The sequence below is a fragment of the Bacillus rossius genome, chromosome 1 (genome assembly GCF_032445375.1).
Source record: "Bacillus rossius redtenbacheri isolate Brsri chromosome 1, Brsri_v3, whole genome shotgun sequence".
Classification (NCBI taxonomy): Eukaryota; Metazoa; Arthropoda; class Insecta; order Phasmatodea; family Bacillidae; genus Bacillus; species Bacillus rossius.
Window position 1 is genome coordinate 352,925,114 of NC_086330.1, and position 25,120 is coordinate 352,950,233.

A 25,120-nucleotide genomic window follows, 5' to 3' on the forward strand; every position below is an offset into this window, starting at 1 on the left:
TTCCTAATCGCATCAATAAATTCTGCTACATTTTCTCAACAATTTTATTACTGAATGAATTCGCGGGGGGGGGGGGGGGGGGGGGGGGGGGGGGGAACGTTACCAATAATCAATTCTTACTATATCCGTACATCAGCATGGCTAATTTCTTAACAATTTACTACACTCACAGTGTAGGTTAAAATGACGAGGCTTACAATCAACCTGACTCGCAACCTCTTAAGGTCCGAACTCTGATCGTGTAGTATCTATGTTTGCACCAACTTCAATGATGTGTTTCAGAGTCGAGAAATAGAGGAAACAATTTTGGATGCATCAATCTGTATCTAAAATCACGATTATAAAAACGACACTCTGACTAGGTTCAGCTATAACCACCTGACTACCGAAACCCTATTATGATCGGCTGAAATTTACAATCTCTCACGTGTGACGTCAGCTCTAAAATACCCCCTAAACATGCGTCCATATCATAAGAAAATCAACAACAAAAAAGGTTATGTAGTTTTTCACAGTTCTTTGAAACATACATTTAGTAGTTGTGCTTAGAAACATAGGTTAATTAGTTATTATGGATAAGTGGTTTGTACACTGGCATTCAAAGTGTCGAAAACCACAACCCTAACACAGCATTCTGCATAAAAAATGATAAGAATAGTTAATAAGGGGTGCATATAGCGTATAACTAGACAACGAAAAAGAAATAATTTGTCGTTGAGCAAATACGCAGTAGTTTATTATGTTTGGAAAAAAACTCAAAATGATTTTCTACACTGCACTAAAATGAAAAGAAGTACCTACCTATATATTATGACAAATGTAAATAGAAAAGTGACAATTATTGAATATTGATTTTGTTGGCCCAGTTACAGGATAATCGGGAGGCCACTTTAGAACTAAATCAAACTGCTAGCTTAAGCAAAAAATGTCACGCACATCGATTGCTTATCCGTAACATTAAAATTCTTAATCAGAATATAATTCTATACATTCGAAGGAAGTATCTCGATCTTCCACAGAGATGGGAAGAAAAAAAAAAACAAGAAATTAATTATTACGCAACTGAAAAATACATAAACAATTTATTTGATACATAATAACGAGACTAATGGTTTCATGATAAGCCAAAAATATGCATAACTGTGTTATGTATACTAAAATTTAAAAATAAGACCCCCCAAGAAGTATCAATAGAAGGAAAGTTACGAAACAAAAAAAAAAAGTTAACCGTTAGTTACGAAGATCGTGTGCGCAGGCAAAACTGCACTTCAACGAGAGGCGAATGTTTACTTAGGCTACGAGGCCTCACGAAGATGTTTTTAATTGCGCCCCCGGCAAAAACACAGGCTAGGTCCGTAATTGTCCGCAATTATTTTTTTCCCCTTGGAAACTTTCACCAGAAAGAGATGTGTTCCCGCCGGCATTGGGGAGTTTCGACGAGCATAAACAATGGAAGCTCGGAAAAGTTCCACGAAGATGACCGCGCCCCATTGCGTTGTCGGGGAGATTCCGTAATTACGGCGAGCCGAGACGTGTAGTCTCGTGAGCGAGCAGGACCTCAAATGGCTCTCTCTCATGCCCTCTCTCCCCCTTCATTTCCCCCCAGGGCCCTTTGCGACAGTCGCGCTTGACATTCTGACCAGCTCCGCCGAGAGGCACCGGGACGAGAGGTCAGATGGTATCGCACGCGCGCCAACTCTTACAAATTCAACATGCACGCTATTCGTTAGTAGCGTCGTGCCGGGTCTCTCTCGGCTGTCGGCGGCCGAGACAGCTGACGAGCGTTCCCTCGCGTCCGCAACGAAGCATCGGCGTCTGGGTTGAAGACCAAATGGACTACTTCCAGCAGACAGAAAAGAAAAAGAAAAAAAAACCGGGGCGGGAGTTTAAATTTGGCGAGTTGAATAATAGAATAAATTGAAACGCATTTAGATGCGAAACAGAGCCGACTATTGCAATGCATACCGAATAAACGACAAAACAACATAATTCAATCATAAGGAGCAGACGCTTTTAGGCGAGGTTCATAAACCACGCAAGAAAGTTTAACAGAGAAGTTTCTTAATACTCGTTTATGAACTAAGCAAGTCGCAAAACCGCAAACCAAGCATCGTTCAGACTTCAACTTCTTGCGTTTCGGTTTGCGTTTCAGCCCTATATTTGAAGTGAAAGTGTTAAAAAAAAAAGTTTGAAAACTTTTGAAGGGCAGACGTCTATATATGTGCATAAGACGGTCACGATTTTTTTTTTTATCATATACTTATATCACGTTTTCACTTGTTCAACTTTAGCACAATAAAATTAAATTACACTTTTATATCAATTATTGACAATTTCATATGTTTTAATAATAAACATGAACAAATTCAAGTTGTAGGGTTGGTGACATCTTGCGACTTTCGTGCTTTATAAACGACTGTTATTTTCTTGCATTGGTTGCGTGTTAATATGTTGCGTCTTTTGAGTAGTTTAAAAACCCGGCGTTACCCCTGTAATACTGACAAAGGCACACAGCCAACTACTTATATATGTGTGTGTGTATATATATATACATATATTAATTTTTGACGGTCGAGATCAGTGGGGTACGTACGGGCAGTGGGTTCCTCTCCACAAAACGTCTAAACAATCTAACATTCCCACCTACATAAGTAAATAAGTTGATAGCAAAGAGCGAGCAAAGCTGTGTAGCAGCGCTGCAAATGAGTGCACCGTGGCGTTTAAAACTCATCGTTCAACAATCTACATGTATAATAAATGTACTCATGGTTTGTCTTGTGTGCCGCTAAACTCCGCAACTCACCCCTGCAGCCCCATGGGGGTTATGTGGTATGGTAGCCCCCCATTCCCCCATCATGAAGAAGGTTTCAGTTTGGAACTGCAGGAGTTGGGTGTTGGGTATGAAGATATGGGTGTCAAAAGAGGCCATCACACCAATGGACTTCTTATGTTATGGTAAGTCAGTGAATCAGCTGGGAATTAAGTGCAAAGTGATCGAGATTGGACAGAATGTTCCTGAATCTTCCGGAAGGTTCAAGAATGCTCTAAAATGTCCCAGAAGAGACTTCCCGTTCCTGTTGGATATGAGATGGTTGACTTTGTCCGAGCGAAACGAGGATAACTCCTGCTAGTAAAGTACTGAAATCAACTACATTCGGTAGATCACTCAATTCATTTTACAAAATGAAATCCTGCATACGCCCCTGGTTGAGATGAGTTATTTAATGTTATGGCTCGAAAAACTACAGGATCAAGCTTGGACTCTTGTTGAAGTCAATTATGTCAACGGCTTCCACTCAAATGAAACAACTCTTAGCTTGTTAGTTTATACCAGACGATATTATCTGCCGTGCCGATAATTTGGATAAATAGTTAAATATAAAATAAAGGCAAACACATTTCAATTTCAAGATGACATAGTATGAACCCACTTCAGTTTATTCGATGGTAATATCTCACCATTGCCTTTTAACATAAAAACAAATGCGCAATTTCTAATAGTGCGGCAGAGGCACTCCTGCGAGTAATGCTTCTGCTGAATACCACACAATAATGCAATACTCTAAAAAAATATGTACAAATATTAGTGAAACAAATGGCGGGCCATGATCGTAGGCCTTGGTATTGGAAGTCATCAAGTGTGTGTGTCTGTGTTGTCCAAGGTTTTTTTTTTTGTTGTCATTTACTCTGTCTCAACTGTCTAGTCATCAGCCCACTGTGTTCGTCAGCGCTGCGACATTTTATGACTAATTTCTTCCGCGCAATTATCTGTGCTGTATATGCATTTAACTTTCGGCATCGGCTGATTATGGCTTGTTTTCCCGTGTGTTCGTGTATTCATCTCTTTGTCAGTTTCTTGACGTTTCTCTAAGACATACCGTGTTAAACAAGCTTTGGCATGTTCAAATAAAAAAAAAAGGTTCTAATCAATCTTCCCCGTTACACGAACTCATTCAAAGAACGCATCAAAAGCTCGTTAGCAGGAATCATTTGAGATGAACCGTTGGGGATAAGGGGGGAGGGAGTGAGAGAGAGAGAGAGAGAGGTAGCGAATGGGGAAGCATCTCCTTCGCAGTGTTTCGCATAGCTGATGCGAGAGAAGTTAACGAACCCCTGTAACTTCCGCATGCCGGCCCGCCCGAAGCCCGAAGCCTGATCGCCACGTGCCGGGCCTGGGGCGTAACGAGTCGGTCCGATCGGTAAAAAGCGGAAGAGGAACCGGTTTTCGTCCCGCAACGTAACTGGAAGACGCAGAACCTTGTCCTACTCCCTCATAAGCATATTAGTCTTCATTGTGGTGATGAGGGGAGAAAAAAGATAGAGAAAGACAAAACTAAGAACACAAAAAACTAGTTCTGACGTATTTTCGTATGCAGAGGACATACAACTTCCCCCTCCCTCCGAATACTAAAAAAAAAATATCATTCCTATCAATAAAGGGAAGAATTTTAAAGTAAACAGCGGGCAGAGAGGTTCTACAACCCCCTTCCTCCCGTCCACTAAATGAAATTCTACTTACGTTCATAATTGTAAGGCCAACTTAGGGTTCTCACAGGTAATTTTGAATGAATGTACTATTTTCATTTACAAGGACACCTGGACTACTTTTACAGGGTTAACAGTGCGATTTCAAGAACCAAAGCGATAATACTGACATGAGTTTCGATAACGTGTCTCATTTTCAGTTGAAAACAAGGCATGCAAATGTATTAATTGACAAATCTGGGAATAACTAGTTAATTCTTGGAACAGAAACAGTTACCAAGTACGTACTCTCTCTTTAAACATACTTCTGTAACAAGAATGAACGAGTTAAGGTTTTAAGTCTCGTCAACATCTAGGCCATTAGAGTCGATGCGGGGTTAGGTAAAGCGTGTGAAACAGTGTTGGAACGCATTGGATACAGAAGAGGGGGAGGGGGTCGAGAGAAAGCAAGGGCCCTGGAGGGAAAAAATTTTTTTTTCCAGACCCCCTCATTATTTAATTCACAACTTTCCTGTATCTACATTAAAAAAAAAATTAAAAACTAATACACGTTGTCGTGCCCATTACAGTAAATGTGACATGCGCGTATCACACAACTTGTATGGTTTGCTGTGAATTCTATTAACAATCTAGAAACTAACCGGGCCCCTCTGGAGTCGGGGTCCGAGGGATTATGCCCCCTTCCTTTATTTTTTCCTTTTTTTCTTGATGACCATGGGGGAGGGAACGTAAGCATTCCGAGAAAATACCACCGGCTCATGGAAACGTCCAAAACGAATCACAATTGAGAAAAATTGGGATGTAATCCGCCGGGTAGAAACCCGAGGGGGGGGGGGGTTTACAAGGGGGTGGGGGTGAAGAGGATTTAACCCGGATCGCGAGGTGTCTGACCATTCCTTCATCGCGGCCCCAAAAAATAATAAATACTATCACTCCAATTCAAACATAAATATGTTTAACCGTCACAGCTGGCGTCTCATACAAAAACCATATCTGGGTGTCCACAAAAATCTACATTAAAAATTCCCTGACTCTTTCCTGACATTCCATGACCAATATTACACATTTTCCTGACTAACGTTTTAAAAAAAATTATATATTTTTTGTTGCAATTTTATGGAAGAAATAAAGCAAACCTAGCCTCCACAATTCCCATAGCTGGCCTGGTTCAAACAGAATCTTGCATACACCATTTCATAATGTGTGTGATAATGCACTAACATACCATCAGAAAAAAATATTCAAAGTTGGAGTGAAACTACACTGGAGCACATTTCCGGGGTTTCAAGCAAATTCTCGGACACTTCCCTAACAAATCACACCTCCCCATATATTTTTCCCTGATTACCCGTGTTTTTTTTTTGTTTTTTTTCCCCAGAATGTGGACAACCTGAATATAAAAAGACTTTTCAAGGTATTGAGACTACTAACTGGAAAATCGAGAACTTCTAAGTACCGTACAATCCTGTAAACTATTTGCCAGCTCACAAAACCTTCCAGTTTGGCAACTACGATTTTGTTAACACGTTAAACCATTTGTTTGGGTACTGAATACTCTAGCGTGTTCTACGTTTGAAAACTTAAGTTTAATACTTTTTTTTTTTGGCACGACAGAGAGAAGACACGGTAGAAAAACAGTAGTGCAGCCGTATTCAAGAAGGTTCGCGGTCGATTCCAAATACATATTTTCGGTGTATTCCGAAACCATTCCAGGCAAATACTGAGATGTTATTTCAAACAGGCCACGGTTGTCGACGAGGTATAAATATTTAAATACAAATGTATTATAAATAAATTAAAGAATTGTAGCATGGTGTCATTAAAAAAAAACGTGCATGGCTGGTTTGTATTAAGGTCACCGCCTATCCGGACACACAGACGGTATAGAGAGCTCCATCAATCACCACACGATTTGAAAATTTCTCAAGACATCAGAGTGGTATCTGTTTGCACAAAGCATTTAAGAATACGCCGAGGGCGGATTAGTAGTTCCGTTTCCGGATTTCATTTCTAAACTGTATTTTTAGAAGAGGGAAATGGACTAAAATGCCTGTTATAGAATATTTTTTTAGGCATCAAAATCCTCGAAGGGAGATGCATTACACCTGTAGCTTCATTCCTCCCCCATATAATGTTATAGTTAATAAGAAAATCTCATAGTTGGCCTATGCACGACGAGAAGACTGCGCCCCAATTCACAGCCTTGTGCTTAGAGGCAATACCTCGCTAGAAGCAGCAGCGAGCAGAGGCGACCTAAGAGTCAATTATACGCCAAAGCAGAATGGTACAAATTGATTTGGGGCCCCCTTCCCGAACTTACTAACTCTTCACATATCTCTCCATCTGTGAGCCCCAGAACCAATCACCATACTAAGTCATTTCTGCACTAGATTTCATGTTTACTTCACATGGTGTAATATAATATGTTTATACTATACTTTCTTCGCTCAACAGCTTGAATATTTAGTCTTTACTGTTAAGAATATATATATATATAGTTCTAACTTGTAAATTGTATTATTTACATCATGAAGATACATACATAAAATACTTGAACATTATATGCATGAAAATAATTTTTCACTTGGTGACTCCAAATGTCAATATTAATAAATGAAGGAATAATCTCAGTCTGTCATTTATAGGCCTACATTAAAATTAAAAGTGCACTTTACGAGCCTTCTTTTCTGCAAAAGTATTTAATGATAGTCAATATCTTGAAGAACATTGTGTTCAGTTTAATAATTTCTTACCCCGCTAAACATTCTTGTAACATTGAGGATCTTAAGTAGTTCTTAATACTTTTTTTATTTTGAGAAGCTGCTTTCATCGGATGCAACAGTCTCAGAAAGTGTGAGTAGAGTTCTAAGCGCAACAGTAACATTTGAAAAGTTCTCAGAGGCTGTTTGAAGAGATGTTTTTTAATACTTCCAGCGGTCCATTTAAATTTTCGGCAGGATCACATAATAAAGAGTGAAACACTAAAAGTTCTTGATGTAGCTGTGTACCATCAACATCACGATGGCCTTCGTAAGTTAGTGCTAACTACAGGTCTCTACACTTCTGTAAGAGACCATCATTTTCATTGTAAAGGAACCAAAATGTAGCATTATGTGATTTTAGTTGTGCAAATCATTCGTCCCCAGAGACATGATGGCGAGTCCAATGTGAAGTTTGCATTGAATGCCTTTTCAGGGTCCGTAATGACAGTAGATTTCATCACGTGATACATAATCGAATTTGTGTTTTATTTTTCTGGGGCGCACTGGTAATTCAGCTGGGAACTGTGGCTCAATGTAAAGAGTTCAGCTGTTTCCTTTGCGTCAACTAATGTCTCTTCTAAACATTTATCCAATCAAATATGTTCCAAGAAACATTTATTTTTGCAATAAGTTCAGTTAAACTGCGGTTCAAACGTCCAAGTTTTCTCTTTGCAAGAATTTGTTCACAATTTGCACCCTGAAGAAAATTGCATTCTACACAATCAAAAAATACAAAAACTTTTCAATTTTCTGGCTATACTTAATGCTGTGTTCTTTCCAATTGCGTAGGTTCTTGGATCAATATATATTTTGTACAAAGCATCGTATATTTAACCAATTTGGTAGCGAATAGGAGTCACAGCATCAATACGACTTTCCTACGTGGTTTCACTAACTCGCAGTTAAATCTGACACAATGTTTCATTAGCACAAACCATCAATGCAAAAAAAAAAAAGACGTAGCTTCATTGGAAGTTTGAGCAGCATCAGCAACCACCAAGTTAAGGGAGGAGGTACGAAAGACACAAAAACTGCCCGAGAGTTCATATTAAGAATCCTGCTCTTGACGCCTACGCATTTCCCTCTTATGTTCGCACCGTTGGCATACCCTTGAACGCGCATATTATGAAATAATATCTTCATATCTTTCAAATGAGTTAATATGATGTCTGTTAGGGCTTCTCCTTTCGGACCATCTATTTGGAAAAATCCCAGAAATTTATTGTGTATACATGGTTGATTTTCTGCTGCACAGCACACCGATCGAATAATTAAATAATTAAAGTAGATTACTTCAGTAGTATACATTAAAGTATCGACAACTAGCAGGCGAATTTCTGCATTAGCATTTTCTCAGATCTTCTTGTTCACTTTGAACCTATTCTAATGTCGAAGTACTAGGAGCAGTATGCCGTGGACTGGCGGTATTAAACCATCCAAACATCTACTTCAAGAGTTTTACACGTTCCATTGGCCAGTGTTTTTGGCTAGTGAATTCGCCGACTTTTTTTCCCCCTTTGGGGGGGGGGGGGCGCCTGGGCCTCCCCCCTCACTACGCCACTGTTAAACCTTTTTAGAACATACGCTTGTTTCTATACTTCAACAATCATCTGAGCATCCTTTTCCGATAACAAGACTCCGTATGCTTTGCTTTGTACGGCCTTTAAAAAAATATCTAGTACTTAAATTACTTTTATGATTTTAAAATACACCACGCTGTGAATACAAAAATTGTTTACGACCAAAGCCGACAATAGTGACTCGATTCCCGCGGTGCGATTGTCACGTGCCTACATGTCTACTCAGAGTTGAGGTAGGATACTATGGGTTGGACGAGTCCATGGACGGAGTGGCGAAGTCAAGATATGACAAATAGAATGCCTCTCTCATTGTCAATGTTTGCGCTCCAGATTATAATTATTTCGTTTATTTTACACAATTAAGTAACCAACATTTCAATTTTTTTGACGAGATAACGTCTTATAAATCGATGAACGCCGACTGCACGCACTAAAAAGCATGACTCATTGTCACGTTCCGCCTGAGCCGAGCATGCAAGCGAGAGCGCGGAACAAGCGATAGAGATGCACGATCGGCCTAAGCGTTCGGCTTGTGACGCATCTATCTCTCTTCCACTCACGTTATCACGTAAAATTATCGTCCGTAAACCGACTTTACAGACAACCCCCCTTTTTTTAATTCTAAAAGGTATTTTGAGAGCGTCGTACTTATCCCGCCTCACTGACACAAAGACACCCCTGACTAGGCACATTCCCCCCCCCCCCCCAAAAAAAAAAAGCTCTGCTTAACCTCCCCTTTAAATGTTTGTGTAGCCTCCGACCACATTACAAATTAAATGGCCATTACTCAGGCGTTAATTAACGTGAATATATATGCAGCTTAACGATACATCAATTTCCCTTCTAGGGTATGTTAAAATTAATGGAACATAAATTTATTAAATACGAAAATTAAACATGAAACGCTTGATTTCAATTGTGTTTATATAGGAGCAAATGCAACATGCAGAATGATTTCAAACATAAGTGCAGTATTACGCATGAAAAATAAATTATATCTGCGCAATCTGTAGCATCCTTCGTTGAGAGATTAAATATCTCATGCAGTCAGCCGAGTTCGTTTGTATTTTTTCATAACTATCAAAACTATTTTTGTGTGACAATTCTGGCAGTATTTGCAGTAGGACCATTTAAAAAAAATAGTTTTGCAATGTTCTACGTTGCAAGTTGTTGAAGGCATTCACCATTTTCACTTCGCTAGTACTTCCACTTAAGGAACGGCATAAATGTGAAAAAAAAAAAGGTTGATTGCAAAAATGTCACAGTTTCGCGTACTAAACGCATTAATACCAGCACTAAGTTTCAGTTGATGGCAGGAAGTTAAATAGGTCATTAAGGACTAAACAATAATATTATATTAATTGTTTAAGAGTGTGGAGTCTAAAATAAAAGAACATGTATTGTTTTAAACGACCAAAAAAATAATGTTCCTAATATTAACCATTTAGTGCCGAAAAGCTGATAAATTATTCCAAAAAATCACAAATAACTTTAAATATGTGCTTTGCTTTTCTTTAGTTCCGCCAGGCACATACTAACAACGAGAATAACACTAAGAAATATGAGTACAATACTTATGAAAACATCCTCAAAAACTAGCTAGTTTTAAAGGAATAATACATGGCGACATAAAAGAAAAAAATCAGTAGCAGCCGCTCTTACATGTCTTGGCCTATAATTCCCTGCAAAGCGTCGATATTCGTTATATTTAAGTTTCAAGAAAATATTGATCACGTTAACATGCTCCTACCAGAAGATTTACTTAGTGATGAAGATAAGTGTTTAAAAAAAAAACAATTATATAAATACAAATGTCTTTACTTTCATTTCATATATACATGTAGGTACACGCACCAATTAGAAAATAATAAGTAAAAGCATGTTTATTGTTCAAACATAAGAGTAACAATAACATAATAACAAATAATCAAAAACATGGTGAATTGTATCAGTTCAATCAACGAGCCACGTATCACGTAAAATTTCAATATGTTCAAGGGAATAGCTAGAAGCCATCTTGGATTTATTGATATTTTTAACGAAAATAATTGGTTACCTAAAATTAATAATAAAAAAATAATGTGACGAGGGATAGTTTACTATCTCAACGGGGTTGCATAAAGACACTAAAGATTATTTAATTATTTTTCCAAGGACAACTACGTTTAAAAAAAAAAAAAAAACCTCAAGACAATCTCTTTTGAAGACAGATAAAACATCATTTACCATTTGTCTCGCACCTCAACACATCATCAGTTCCCAATTAGAAATTCCAGGCATGAGTGGTTCGTGATAAACGTGGCGACTTCTAACAGTAGGCTTGGATTCGAATACCTCTTCAGGAATAAGAGGTCCGCTACTACCCGTACAGCACGAGCTTTTTATAAACAAGTCTCTGCGACATCGAATAAACTAAGGTAATGCAAATATTTGCATATGTATGTGAAACATCGTATGCTGTATGGTGAGTCTTCAAGGTTAAAGACACTGTACAGGTGAAGACTAGGCAGCGCGCGAGGCGTTGTAGCCCGCGGTGAGCGAGGTGACCTCGATGTCCACGTCGCCGCTCGACTGCGGGTAGAACAGCACCCGCCACGTCGGCCGCGCCATCAGGAAGCCGTTGTCGGAGAAGTGGCCGGCGTCGCGGCGCGACTCGAGCCACACGAAGGGCGCCGGGGCGTCGCCGGCGAGCGTCACGACGCGGTACTCGCGGCCGCGGTCGTCGCGCTGCGGCGGCGACACGGCCGAGACGAGCACGCGCGCGCGCGCCAACGACGAGTCCTTGGGCGGCGCGAGCAGCAGGAAGTTGTCCGGCGCGGCGTCCGCCGACATGGCGACGAAGCAGTGCCGCCGCGGGTCGTCGGCGTCGTTGCAGCAGCCTTCCCCGCGCAGCAGGAAGCTGTCCAGGTCCTCGGACAGCACGAGCGTCGAGGCGCCCGGGGGGAAGCTCGTCTCCACGCGGCGCTCGTGCCGGGGCTCGAACTGCGACCAGCTGTGCACGCGCACCGTCACCGTCGCGTTCGGCAGCTCGTGGCGCAGGTCGGACACCACGTGGACCTCGAGCCGCCCCGCCGGCGTCACCAGCGCCGACACCATCACCGGCGCGAAGAACTTCCTCGCGTAGTAGTGCAGCATCTTCCAGCGGCCGCCGAACTCGATGGAGGACCAGGACGGCGCCTGCCACACGTCGTTCAGCTGCCAGTACAGCGCGCCCATGGTCAACCCCTCGCCGACGCCGTTCACCACGTTCCTGTGGCGGCGGTAGTGCTCCGTCTCCACCTTCGTCGACATGGCCTGGTTGATCTGGCTCAGGTAGATGGCCTCCTGGAAGCCGAGCCGCGTGTAGTCCACCTCCGGGTAGTCGAGGTGCCTGCGGATCTGCAGGTTCATGTAGGCGTACCCTCCGGGCTGGTGTTGGCGGTGCTTGGCGAACTGGCGCACGTCGGCCAGGTCCACTGCGGGGTCCATGACGGGCAGGAAGGTGTGCAGGGAAGGCAGAGACTGGAAGCCGTACTCCGAAGACAGCCTGGTGAGGGAGTAGATGTTGGCGTCCCAGCCGTCGGCGAGGTAGTTGTAGTAGTGAGTGTCGCCGTAGAGACTGCTCTGGGGGTCCGACGCGACGTACCCCTCCCGCTCGCTCTCCGCGCCGTTGGACGGGCTCGAGACGACGAAGGGCCGGCTCGCGTCCTCGGCCGTCACGACGCTCCTGACGACGTCGACGTACAGGGCCACGTAGTCGCGCCGGTAGGCGGAGAAGTTGCTCGCGGTGCCGTACCAGTTCTGTCGCAACGCCGCCTCGTTCTCGTTGTTGCCGGCCCAGAGCGCGACGCTGGCGTGGTGCTGCAGGCGCCGCACCTGGTGCCGCACCTCCGCCGCCGCCGAGGCGAGGAACTCGCGCGTCGCCGGGTACATGGCACACGCGAACATCATGTCCTGCCACACCAGGATGCCCAGCTCGTCCGCCGCCGCGTAGAAGGCGTCGCTCTCGTACACGCCGCCGCCCCACACGCGCAGCGCGTTCATGTTGGCGTCGCGCGCCGCCTCCAGAAGACTGCGCGCCGTGTCCGGGTCCGTGGACAGCTCCGGCAGCGCGCTCGCCGGGATCCAGTTGGAGCCCTTCAGGAACACCGGCCGGCCGTTCACCTCCAGGTAGAACGTCAGCCCCGCCGGGTCGACGGGCCTCTGCACGAGGGACACGTTCCTGAAGCCGTACCGTATCGTCTTCTCGCTGGCCTCGCCGCCCGTGGCGCTCACGAAGCGCACGGTGATGTTGTACAGGTTCTGGGAACCCTCGCCGTTCGGCCACCACAGCTTCACGCTGCCCGGCACGTCGAGCTCCAGCTCTTGGAGCAGCTCGCCCTCGCCGTCGGTGACCCGCGACACGGGCACCGTGGACTGCACCTCGTCCTGCAGGCTCGCCTCCAGCCACCCGCGGACCCGCGTGGACGGCGCGGCCGCCAGCACCACGCCCAGCCGCAGACTGCCGCCCCAGTGCGCCGTCACGTGCTGCACGTGGGCGCCGTCGAACGCGAGCAGCTGGACGCTCTTCCACAGGCCGACCGAGGGCAGGGCGACGCCCCAGTCCCAGCCGAAGGACGCCTGCATCTTGCGCAACTGGTTGGCGTGGCACTCGCCGTGGTACTGCGCCGGCACGCACGGCGGCGGGACCGGGTGCTCGCGCGCTCTGCGCTGCGCCTCCAGCACGGGCGACGCGAACCGCACCTGCAGGTCGTTCACGCCCAGGAGAACCTCCTTCACGAAGAAGGCGTGCCTCACGAACATGTTGTCGACGCGGCCGAGCAGCCGGCCGTTGAGGACGACGTCGGCGACCGTGTCGACCCCGTGGAGCACGAGCATCGCCGTCCGCTTGGCCCGCGCGCGCGGCGGCGTCTCGAAGCGCGTGGAGTAGGTCCAGTTGTCGCGCGCCACCCAGCGGTACTGCACGTCGTTGAAGCGGTACAGCGGGTCGCCTATGACCCCGGCGGCGCGCAGGTCGGAGTAGATGCCCCCGGGCACCGCGGCGGGCACGCGCACGGAGCCGTTGGCGCTGCGGGCCGTCCAGCCGGCGCCGTCGAGGCTGAGCACCCAGGCGGCGGCGGCGACCACCCCTGGCGCCAGGAGCACCGGCAGCAGGGCGCGCATCGCTCCGCTGTGGCCGCGCCGCTGTTTGGGAGCGCACTGAAGGCCGCGAGCCTCCCGCGTCGCCCGGCCGGCCGGAGGGGCGTGCCCCGCGGCTACAGCCCCGCAACTTGCACAGCTGCGCCCCTTGTCACGCCCCGCTTACCCGGCCCCGGGTGACATCACGGTCGCAGAGCTTAACGGACTGTGCAGGTATAACAGCTCTCAGACCTACATTTGCGTTATCTTGTGTCATGAAAGCAACAAAGCAAAACTTTTCTACAAGACAATGACATGAGATAAAAACGAAATAAACTTTAATGACACTGCTGCTATAGAGCTTGTCCTGGGTTTGTTTTTATCTTCATTTTTTTTATCGATTTTATCAACACCTTAGCCCAATATAATTGTGGATACTTCACGAAACATGCTAAACTATACCTTAAATTACAATTTAAAAAAAACACACAAATTATACACTGGTTGATGCAGATATACCTAATTTAAAAAAAATGCAACATGTTACTCTTATGTGGCTGGAGTACCTTCCAAATAGCATGATAACGTTAAATCACAGAGTTACCATACTTAACGAAACAAATTATACGTAAGCGGAATTCAGTAGCAGCATAAATCAGTAACTGTTAACGTAAACAGGAACCAGCTTATGAAAGATAGCTGCTGCATAAAATCACGAGTTCTCTTGGCTTCAAGATCTGGTGAACGGGAAAAATAAACAGGAATGTTTTCCACTTTGGGAATATATATATATATATATATGTGTGTGTGTGTGTGTGTGTTTAGTATGTAGAGTCTTTACAAGCTCGATGCTTGTACCGTAGAAGTACATTGTAGTCAAACGATCCTACCTAAAGATCGAATAAACGAGATGTATCTAAAATACGTCAGAACGGTGGTTATTTACATAGGTAGCTAAATAATACAAGCAGAGCAGGCAAAAGTGTCAATGAACATATATCCGGAAATTCTCCCGTTAATCGCAAGATACGTTATAGTGCATAGTGGGATAGTAGGATCCAACTTGAGTGTAATGCAACATAACACACAATACATATAATTAAATGCACATCTTGTCGATATTTCATTTTAAACGACAAGAATTAATATATTTTTCGTCACACGGTTATGTACAGAGACTAAAGGGTACATACACATACTGTGTGCATAATTTCAGAAAAATTCACGCAATTTAAAAACTGCTCAAAATATCCCGAGTGGCGTCTGTTAACGAAAATCATTTGAAAATTCGCTGGGGCGGATGAGTTTTTCTTCTTCCGGATTTCGATTTTACACAATATTTTTAGAAGTGTGTGGAAATGGCTAAAACGCGTGTTTTCAGGATAATTGTTAGACATGTAAAACCAGGTAAATATTCTCAAAAGCACTCAAGAGACCTGCATTGCACCTTTGACGTCAATAATCCGCCGTATAATGTTCTGTTCATCGCTCAAATCTCATAGTTATCCTATGCACGACGAGAAGAATGCGCACCAGTTCAGGGGCTACCTACACCGCGCTAGAAACACCTGAGCTTCTCATTTATCATCCCGCCTCACTAACATACATACACCTCTGACTAGGCGGGGACCTTAAGGCGACGGTACGACTAAGTGCTCATCAATGTGAGTCATAACAGTGAGTTAGGATCGAACCCACGACCCTCGCCATTGCGTGATCCGTGACAAACATACGCATTTGAGGATCTGTACTATGTTCACTGACATTTCCGGCTTCTCTACATGCCCTGCATGAATATTTACGCAAAGTTCTGCACCTCAGAACCAATTAGGCAACTTTACAGAAAATTTAAAACAGGGCTCTTTTAATGATTCTGTTTTTTTATCAACCTCCATCTGCGTGTGGCAAGCAAGAAAGAACTTATGACTGATTTCTTCCAAATGGGGGACTTTTTTACAACAGAAATAAACACATAACATTTAACTGCACTATATTTTGTGTGGCTCAAATAAAGTTAAAAGGTAAAAAAAAAGTACTCATAGGTACTACTATGTTATGATCTTATAGAAGAATGAGTTTTACAACGTAAAGTGCAATAAAACAAAAATCGTCAAATCTGGTTTGGCTCTCGGGTACAAGGATTTTATGCGAATTTTAGATACTCTGTAGATTCTACTCTAGTGACATATCTAGCGAGTAGTGACACGCTGTGGCTCTGATTCGAAGCTTACTTAACTACACCACAGCCACAGGTATTGGGTGGGGGAGGACCGTGAAGGACAGACGTCGCAGATTACAGTCGTTCATCCCGATGCGCAGTAGTTTACCTCGCACCGCGTCCTCCAATCGTCAAGGCGACGTAATTTATCGTCCGCTCCCTTACAGCGCAGTGGTTACAGAGCTCAGCTCGTAAAAAAAGGAAAGGATGACTCGGGCGCCGCGCCAAAAGGGCGCAAGAATGGCGGCCAATCTAATTACGAGATAGTGCCCCATCCATTCCCTCGCCTGGGTTTTCCCAGCACAAAGATGTGACTGTGTAACCATCACCTGCACACTAGACCGCGTGGCAGCGAGGGTTGCAAATAATTTCGTCGAGAACAAATAATTTCTCGATTGACTTACGGTCTGTTGAACTAACACGGGACGAAGCGAACACTTCCACCAGTTCTCGGTCGAATCACCAGCCCCATTTGCATCATCGCAATGCCGTGTCTAAACTTCCACATTTAAATGTATGCGCTCGAAACGTATAAACGCGCGAGAGAAAAATAGAATCGTCGACTGGATGATATTCAGTGATGACTTCTCATTAACAAAACGACACACGACCAATGCATGAATTTCAATGGCACGATTACAGGTCCCCATGCCATTTGAATACAGTAGCAGGGGGGAATACGTGATGTTTTGCGCGTGTATGATTATCGCTTTCAGTATTGCTGTCGCTTCTTCCATTCATTAAAACAAAACACGAAAAGCAAGTGTGAAAAAGTAATAATATCTGTTAAAACTACGTCCTCCATATATATTCCTAATCCAAAAAATAACTCCATTAAAAAAAATTAAGAAAGCAGCAATTCCGGTCCACGCCGTTGATTTTTTTTTCTCGTGAAAACGGCGGGTTAAAATCATAAGTGCTTCGTAATAATATGTAATTCTATTATTAACCGTAATAATCACGCATGCGCCTACAATGGTACGATGACAACACATTGCGCGACAAACGCGTACCGCCATGATCTATCCGCTGTGGGCTCAGCCATTTTTGACGCATTATTAGATTTTTAATTTCCTTTTCGACGCTTCCATAGCTCTCGCATTCGCTCGGCACTGGAGATTTTTGTCCTTTTTGGATTTCTTTCGACGCGAGCTTTTTTCTGACTTGAGTTATCTATAATTACGAGCATATTTACAAGTCATGGGACATCTTAAATTATTTCGTAATTTTCAATTATATACCATTTTTACTTACATTCCGAAGAAGAATTTTTTTACTGTCTCACTTTGGAACCTAGTAATGCTCTGCAAAATCTTTATAATGACACCCGAATCAACGCGTTTCCACGCTACACTAATTTATAACTTTACACAACGCTAATTCGTAACAACCAAGCGCATCCACCTACACTGGCACGATGACGTCAAAAGCAAAACCAATACTGCGCGACAAACACGTACAGACATTATCTATGACGCATTATAAGTCTCGTAGTAATTAGCGATTCAAATCTGACGGTATTTTGTCACACAAAAATGTTGGACCTACTATCACTGTAACGAGCGAATAAACATGTTCACGTTAAAAATAAATAAATAAATAAATAAATAAAAGGTCTCGTGAAATATTCGCATATCGACTACAGAAATATATTACAATCTAAAGCGAGTATTTGAGTGGCTATCATTTCAATTTTTTTGCGGTCTGAATCTCACTACAAAAAATAATTTCTGCTTCTTCAAAGTCAACCATACAAAGATTGTTGCTGACAGTGCAGTCAGTGGAAAGAGTCAACCAAATAAGTCATGCTCTAAGGGGTGTACATTTTCATTATCACGATGTTACTTCTAAAGAAAAAATTTGCTTTTAAATCAAATTAAAAAAAAAATCCTCAATGAAACTAAATTTATAACTACTCTGGTCAAAACGTAAATGTTGTTCTGATACTAAGAAATATTTTTATTTATTTGCAGGTACTTCGGATACGTAATTACCTAATTTTATAAATTAGGAAAAAAACGTTTCGTAACAAAACTTAACAAAATCAAAATAATACGTTTTACATATAAAGTATATTTTTGATAGTGATTTAAAAATGAAGTACCCTTCCTCACGTAGGTCAGTTTAAGGAAAGTTGGAAAAAATAAAAACAAAATATTTCATCAAATAAACAGGCAGACTAAGAGGTAACAAATCTTAAAATTATTTTCATAATCAGTTAAAACTTTCCGGCTATTGACAAATTTCGAAGTCAAGTTTAGGCCTACTACATTCAGAAAACTAATTCTATTGATGAAAACGATTTATCAGTTAAATATCATGTCGTCGAATATGCAGTGTGAACCATAATCTCGCAGGCCTATATATAATACTGTTAACAGCCAATGATAAAATTTTGTACGAAGTAACGTTTAATGTGTAGGGATACATGAGAGATAAAATTGACCTCTGAAGTATTATAATCTAGGAGTTCTAAACCAAAAAGAAAACAAACTCTTCTCTCGATCAAAACAAATCCCAATACTACAGCCTTTATATAAACAACCCATTGGGTAAGGGACGCTGAGAAAAGGTCGAAGACATAGAATAAGTAAAAAAATAAAGCTTTATATGATTTTATCATCGTTTCTTCGGGTGGATTTCAATAACAGAGATTAAGGAATTTGTTACTGATTTTGTCGGATAAAGATTGACCCATTATATAGTTGTAACATAATATATGCACCGTTTATTTGTAACGTAAGCTGTAAGCAATTACTGTCACTAGTAATTTTCAGTGGTTACTTTAAAAATACAATTATTTTTAAGTAGAAGAAGATATGTTATTTCAACATTTCTCGGATAGTGGTAAGTCATGGTGAAGCCAGTACTACTACTTCATCTCGATAAAAATCGATGCTACGATTAAACATAATATAGTTGTCTCGATTCCACCATTTTTAATAGTCGTATTTAATCGGCGGGGGGCGGAAGGAGAACAGATAGTCACAGAATGACACCAATTATATTTAAGATTTTTACGCCATTTTTTTTAATGTTTAATATTGAAAATCTGTCGTCATTAAGGCAGATATCACACATTAAGAGTTCAAAGACCATTATACCTATAGTGTATATTTACAGTTATAATAAACCCTAAAAATGAATTCACAACTAAATGTCCTTAATTATTCTGAAAACATGCCTTTCAGCCCTTTTCACTCTCATAAAATTTCAGTTTAAAAACTATATAGGTACAGGAACAGAACTATTTATATTGAAATATTCATCTAGATTTTTATCTGTTACAGGTGTGACACAGGTATATAATAAATAAGAGTTTAAAAAAACTAAAAAACACGCTTTTATAGAAAATCCAACTAAAAAATAGAAAATAAATTTTAATAAATTTAATTTAAAAATAGTGTAAAATAAAAATAAATGTATTTTATTTGAAAAAAACCGTGGGGTGCATGGTGTCAATAGTTATATTTATTTTACTGACAGATATGAGTAGAAGAATTATCATTTTGATAATATCTTTAAAAGCACCCCACGCTTTTTTTAAATAAAATACAATTTGTTTATTTTACACTATTTTTAAATTAAATTTATTAAAATTTATTTTTTACTTTTTAGTTTTGTTTATTTATAAAGCGTGTTTTTTTAATTTTTTTAAACTGTTATTTGTTCTAATCTACTATTAATTCCGTGATAACTATAAGTAACAGTAATTATTTTACAAATTATTATGTGTACAGCTGTATTGATAGTCAAATCTCGATTTTAGAAGCCATTCAAAAATTTTAACGTTATCAATATATACAGTAAGACTTAATGGTATAAGGTTATTGACGAACAAGTGATATCGACCAGTCTTACATACTGTACGAAATTAATGCTGTGAAGCAGGAAAGGATGGGAGTTACGGATTAATTATAACGTGAAGCGTTCCACATTTACGTAACAGGAATTTTGGAAAGGATAAAGATTGAGAAAGGATGAGGAAAGGACCTGCTCAATGAGAGTGTACACAATATGTGAGAAAAATTCGGATAGACCGGACTGGTGGATTCGAACCCAGAGCCTTCCGATGAAATGTCGGCTGCTCTACCATCGGGCGCTCGATGTTTTTCATTCATTATTGTTTTAAGCTTATTTTAAAAATTATTTCCTCAATTTCTTTTAGGTAAAAATCCTTAAACTGTAAGTTTTGCTCTTTATCCAAATATGTTTTTGATACATCATCTGTCAAACTTATCCATATTTTCAATGTTCGATGTCTTTTATTTAATGAGTTACTGACCTTGGGATAGTTTGGAGTATTTTTAACTGCTTGGTGTAGATTTGCAGGTTGGTGTTCGAGTGGAATTTCAAAAATCTGCCCATCAGGTGTAGCTTTAGAGGTTATTTATATGGTGTTTGATTTCCCATCTGCTGTTGGTTTCACAGAAAAATCAAACCTCAATTTTTCCATGTTTCGTGAAATATTTGCATAAAATGTTGTTTTATAAAAATGTTTCACTCTTGGTTAATTTGTAAAAATGAAACAAAGACGTAATTGTGTTTCTCTATTTAACGAAAGAAACAACATTTAAAACCCTTATTTCAGTTTTTTTCTTCATATTTTTAATAATATAGATAATATTCTCTTCAAGAAAGTATATTGTTCACAATAATCATAACCCACTCTCAATTTTCATTTAATTAAATGTCACAATATTTAGTAGGCTTTGTTTATATCGCGCCAAAGACAAACTATAAATTGACAGAAATCTTATTTTGCAAATTGATTAATGGAATAATCTTATCAAATTAGTGTATTGTCATCGATAAATCTACAAAGTTTGAATGAAATCTGGCCGTTTATAGTGGGTCAAAATCGCACCCAAAGGAGTCGGTTACAAACATACATACAAACAAACATACAAACAAACATACAGGTGAAGCTAATATAAAGCGTGTAAAAACACGCGCAAAATTTTCAAATCAATCGGTGAAGAACTTTGGAGACATAAGATTTAGAACGAACGAAAATTTACGTTTTTATTTATATAGATGTATACTGTAAACGTTGCCGTGAACATAACTGCGCGTACGGCATAAATTTTTAAGTTTTCCAATGAATTATACCGGCAATAAATAGCCTTATAATTGCGTCCCCCAACTATCCGGGTAAATTCAAGCATTAAAAAAAAACATTCCTCTCGAGAGGCCCTGCCCGCGAGGAAAGTGAAGAAGTAACAAGTCTCCCTCGCGGACATGCGCCGCGACGGACCCCGTGCAAGTTGTCGGCCTATAGCCGCAGATAAGCACGGCGCTCCACGTAGTTTGACCTTCAGCCCGGCCGCGGGATGGCGGTCGCATTGCCCCGGCGTCCAACCGCGCATGCGCCCTGTTCGTCATGACACAGACAACGATTCTTGCCTTCTGGGCTCGAGGAAATCAATGGCGAAACGAATTCCCATTAAAAAAAAAAAAAATCTCCCCGTCAGCTGGTGTGAACAGCAAACATCAGCTTTGGTTGAAATAGTTAAATGTTAGGTAGTTATTTGACACACAAAATATTTAAATGCCAAAGTAATTAAATTATAAAAATTTACAGCTCCGAAACTGAGAAATCCAAAGATACGCAACAACGCGCACGTGTGCCCGCCATGACATTATATATATATATATATATATATATATATATATATATATATATATATATATATATATATACACATATTGTTGTTTCGGGTGCGAATGAGCATTTATATAATCTACTGCAAATCCTACGTGAACGGTCTACATCCTATAATGCACATCATTCGTTTGCGATATTCGTACGTGGCGATTTACGAGAGCCGGCCTTCAGTTATGTACAACGGAAAACAGTATAATGTGGCGATGCTGATGACGTTTGGGAAATCGACCCGTAAACTTTTTGAAGGACCCCATTCAATCCTCAAAACCAAATGACTGCAACTTAGTAGGGCATATACAGTAGGATAAATGGCCACCAAATGAGCTAATTAAAAGAAGGCCTACACGGGAGAGAGACATCTTAGTGCCACCTCCAATTACGAGCTCTCGGGATATGAAATAAAAAAAAAGTAAATTTATAAAATTTTCAATGAAGAATGCACCGCAAATACAATTTCAGATATTTCAAACAGGGTAAGCAGGCACGTGAAAAGCAGAAATATGCTACTGTTTTGGACTTAACCAGATTTGGAATGTTTTATTAACGCAAGATGAACCTTGTGAGTTCAATGTTCGAAACATGTGAACTCTGTATCCATACATTTACGACGGTCCTTGGATAATAGCAACCAGTAATATTCGTAAAATCAAGGAGATCATTAGTAAAAGTATACACAATCGTCACCCTGATAACGCAAAGCTGCAAGGTGCAGGGACACGTCAGTTAACTCCAATACCATGACGTGGCTTCAACCCGAAAGCCAAGACTAACATTTCTTTACCATCGCAGCGGCATAAAAAATTGCAAAGAAAATAGCACACTGTAAGTAAAAATATTTTCTTAAAATACATCTTTGAACAACTGTTTCACACGCCAAAGTCACTCAACTGAGCTTGAGTTATTGTAGCCTAACTACACTTGTGGCCAAACAAAACAATGCAATCATTATCGGATACATTTTTCCGACAGATATTTTGAAAGAGGTATCTAGCAAACATTTCAAGACACAGTTTTATTAAAAAAACAAGTGTGTATAGAATGACAACTCAAGAGCAAGTAGATGACAGTTTGTCATTTAGTAAAGCAAGGTGTATTAAGATGAAATTATGTAAACATCGAATAATTAAAAATTATTTTCTTTTGATTTTGTGGAAAATTATATATACATATACATAATAATAATTTGCATTGTGTGGGCAAATGTAGAAATTTTACGCAAACGCAACATACTTGGTACAATGAATGGAAGAACACGATATAATGTATATTGAAGAAATTACATAACATTTATGTGTCTGTCTACGAAGACTACTGAGGCTCCAGCAAAGATGATCACAATTGGGACCACAAGAATGATCCAAAAGAATGGTCACTCATCTCCACTAAAGCGCCTCGTGTTCGATTCCGAGCGAAGTCAAGTTTAGAATTTTCCGCAAGTGAGAAACGTGGCGAACGTTACCGAGTTCTTTGGTTTTCTCTGGGTGGTCCGGTTTACCCCGTCTGATGAGTTCAATCGCTGCTCCATCTGCGCGATCGTCTCCCCCATCAATCTGTAATGACCTCACTGACCACGTGACGTCATGACGCCCGTCTAACGGGCACATTCGGTGTGCAGAGCTCCAGAAGAACACACGCGATTTGAAAACTGCTCGAGATATCCGAGTGGGGTCTGTTAACGAAAAAAGCATTTGAGAATGCGTTGAGAGCAGATGAATTTGTTCTGGTTTTGTATTTCGTTTCTAACCAGAATTTCTGGAAGAGTGAAAATGGCTGAAAAGCATGTCTTCAGAATACATTTTAAGACATGAAACACCCGGAACCGATTCTTGAAACCACTCACGGGACTTGCATTACACCTTTCATCTTCATTTCTCCATCATTTATGATGTTATGGTCACCGCTCAGATCTTACAGTAGTCCTTATGTACGACGAATAGGTAGACTGCGCGCCAGTTCAGAACCTCGAGCTCAAGAGGCGATACCGCGCTAGAAGCACCAGCGAGCGTCGCACTTATCACCCCGTCCCCCTTGCACAAATACATCCCCGACTGCGAGTTAAGTGTTTCCACAGCTTGAGAACATATGCGAAATAACATATGTAACCTCATTTCTTCAAATATAACATTATAGAAATTATAAATTAGCAACAATAAATAAAAATCCAATCCCGGGCGCTCTGGCGAAGTGGCCTCACAAGTCGGTAACCTCGCTGGCGTCTGATGGCCCACCGCGCAGGCGCGCAGTGACGTCACCAGAAGATGACCTCGGGACTGAGTCACGGCGCGCACCGCTCACCACCGCGGGTAGCTCTATAGTGTGTCTCACTCTTAGTTCGCAGTAAGGTATGGCGACCGCTGTCTTCAGAGTGATACTAACTACGACATACTACACTTTTCAACATTATAATACCTTTTTATATTCTAATAGGTTGTAATATAGTTTTAATTATACTATTAGTTAATATTGCCAAGACCATAAAATAGTGTCTATTGACAGTATCTGTTATTGCAGTTGTCATTCTGAATTAAAGAAAAAATTCTCAACGTTAAACACCAATTATTAGTTTAAAGGAAAAACTATTTGCATCAGTCGGCCTGTGTTAAAAATAAGGCAGTCCATTAAATTGTGTGATATGCTCAAACAGTGCCAGTTTGTTTTAATACTAAACTATAAAAAAAAAATTGGTTGAGAAAAACAGTTGAAACCAAAATGGCGTCTTCCAGGTACGTCTCCTTAGAAATAAAATTGGAATATTATGCTCTTGACGAAACACAAAAACAAAATGTAGTTCCTCAATTATCATCCTAAGCATTCCTTTACAAAATGCACTTGACATAATTAATTTTCATTACCTACATTATTCACTTGTGTCTAATACGTTTGTGCTCTATGGAGTATATCTGGCAAGAGAGCGCATCGAAACAAATACAGTGCTGATGGCAGAAAACGTGCATTGAATAGAGTAACGGTCGGTATTCCAAGACACAAACATAAGGGTTTTTAGGTACTTGAGAACATTAGAAATGCCGTTCTATTTTTGCGCGATGATGCTGCTACCTCTAGTATTTTTGCCGTGAACAATCGTATCGATGGTTGCGAAACGTCCGCTAGAATATGCTGAAACTCATTTCTAGCCTCGCGCAGGGCACTGTTTACTAAAACGGTTGCCGTTTTGTTTCCTTACTGAGATTCGGTTTGGACACGTTCTGGAATACGGCCCGCGAGTTAGGTTATGGTTGTATCCCAACAAGGCAGAGCTTATTCGCTACCTCACTCGGAACATCTTGGAAAACCGCCCTAAATGTCCATT

At 41.3% G+C, this 25,120-nt stretch overlaps 2 protein-coding genes across 6 annotated transcripts in view; both read right to left on the minus strand.

Annotated features, from left to right (window-relative positions):
- The window catches only part of LOC134528233 (transcription factor 12), a 500,640-nt gene that overhangs the window by 307,782 nt on the left and 167,738 nt on the right, over nucleotides 1-25,120 (minus strand). The window lies entirely within an intron of this gene.
- LOC134528230 (beta-mannosidase-like) lies at nucleotides 9,577-14,720 on the minus strand. Its single transcript, XM_063361649.1, has one exon. The coding sequence runs from the start codon at nucleotides 13,967-13,969 to the stop codon at nucleotides 11,330-11,332; it is 2,640 nt and encodes an 879-aa protein (XP_063217719.1). The 5' UTR covers nucleotides 13,970-14,720; the 3' UTR covers nucleotides 9,577-11,329.

What these genes read in the sequence shown, in the direction of transcription:
- LOC134528230 (XM_063361649.1), bottom strand. Translation starts at nt 13,969, where the DNA reads ATGCGCGCCCTGCTGCCGGTGCTCCTGGCGCCAGGGGTGGTCGCCGCC.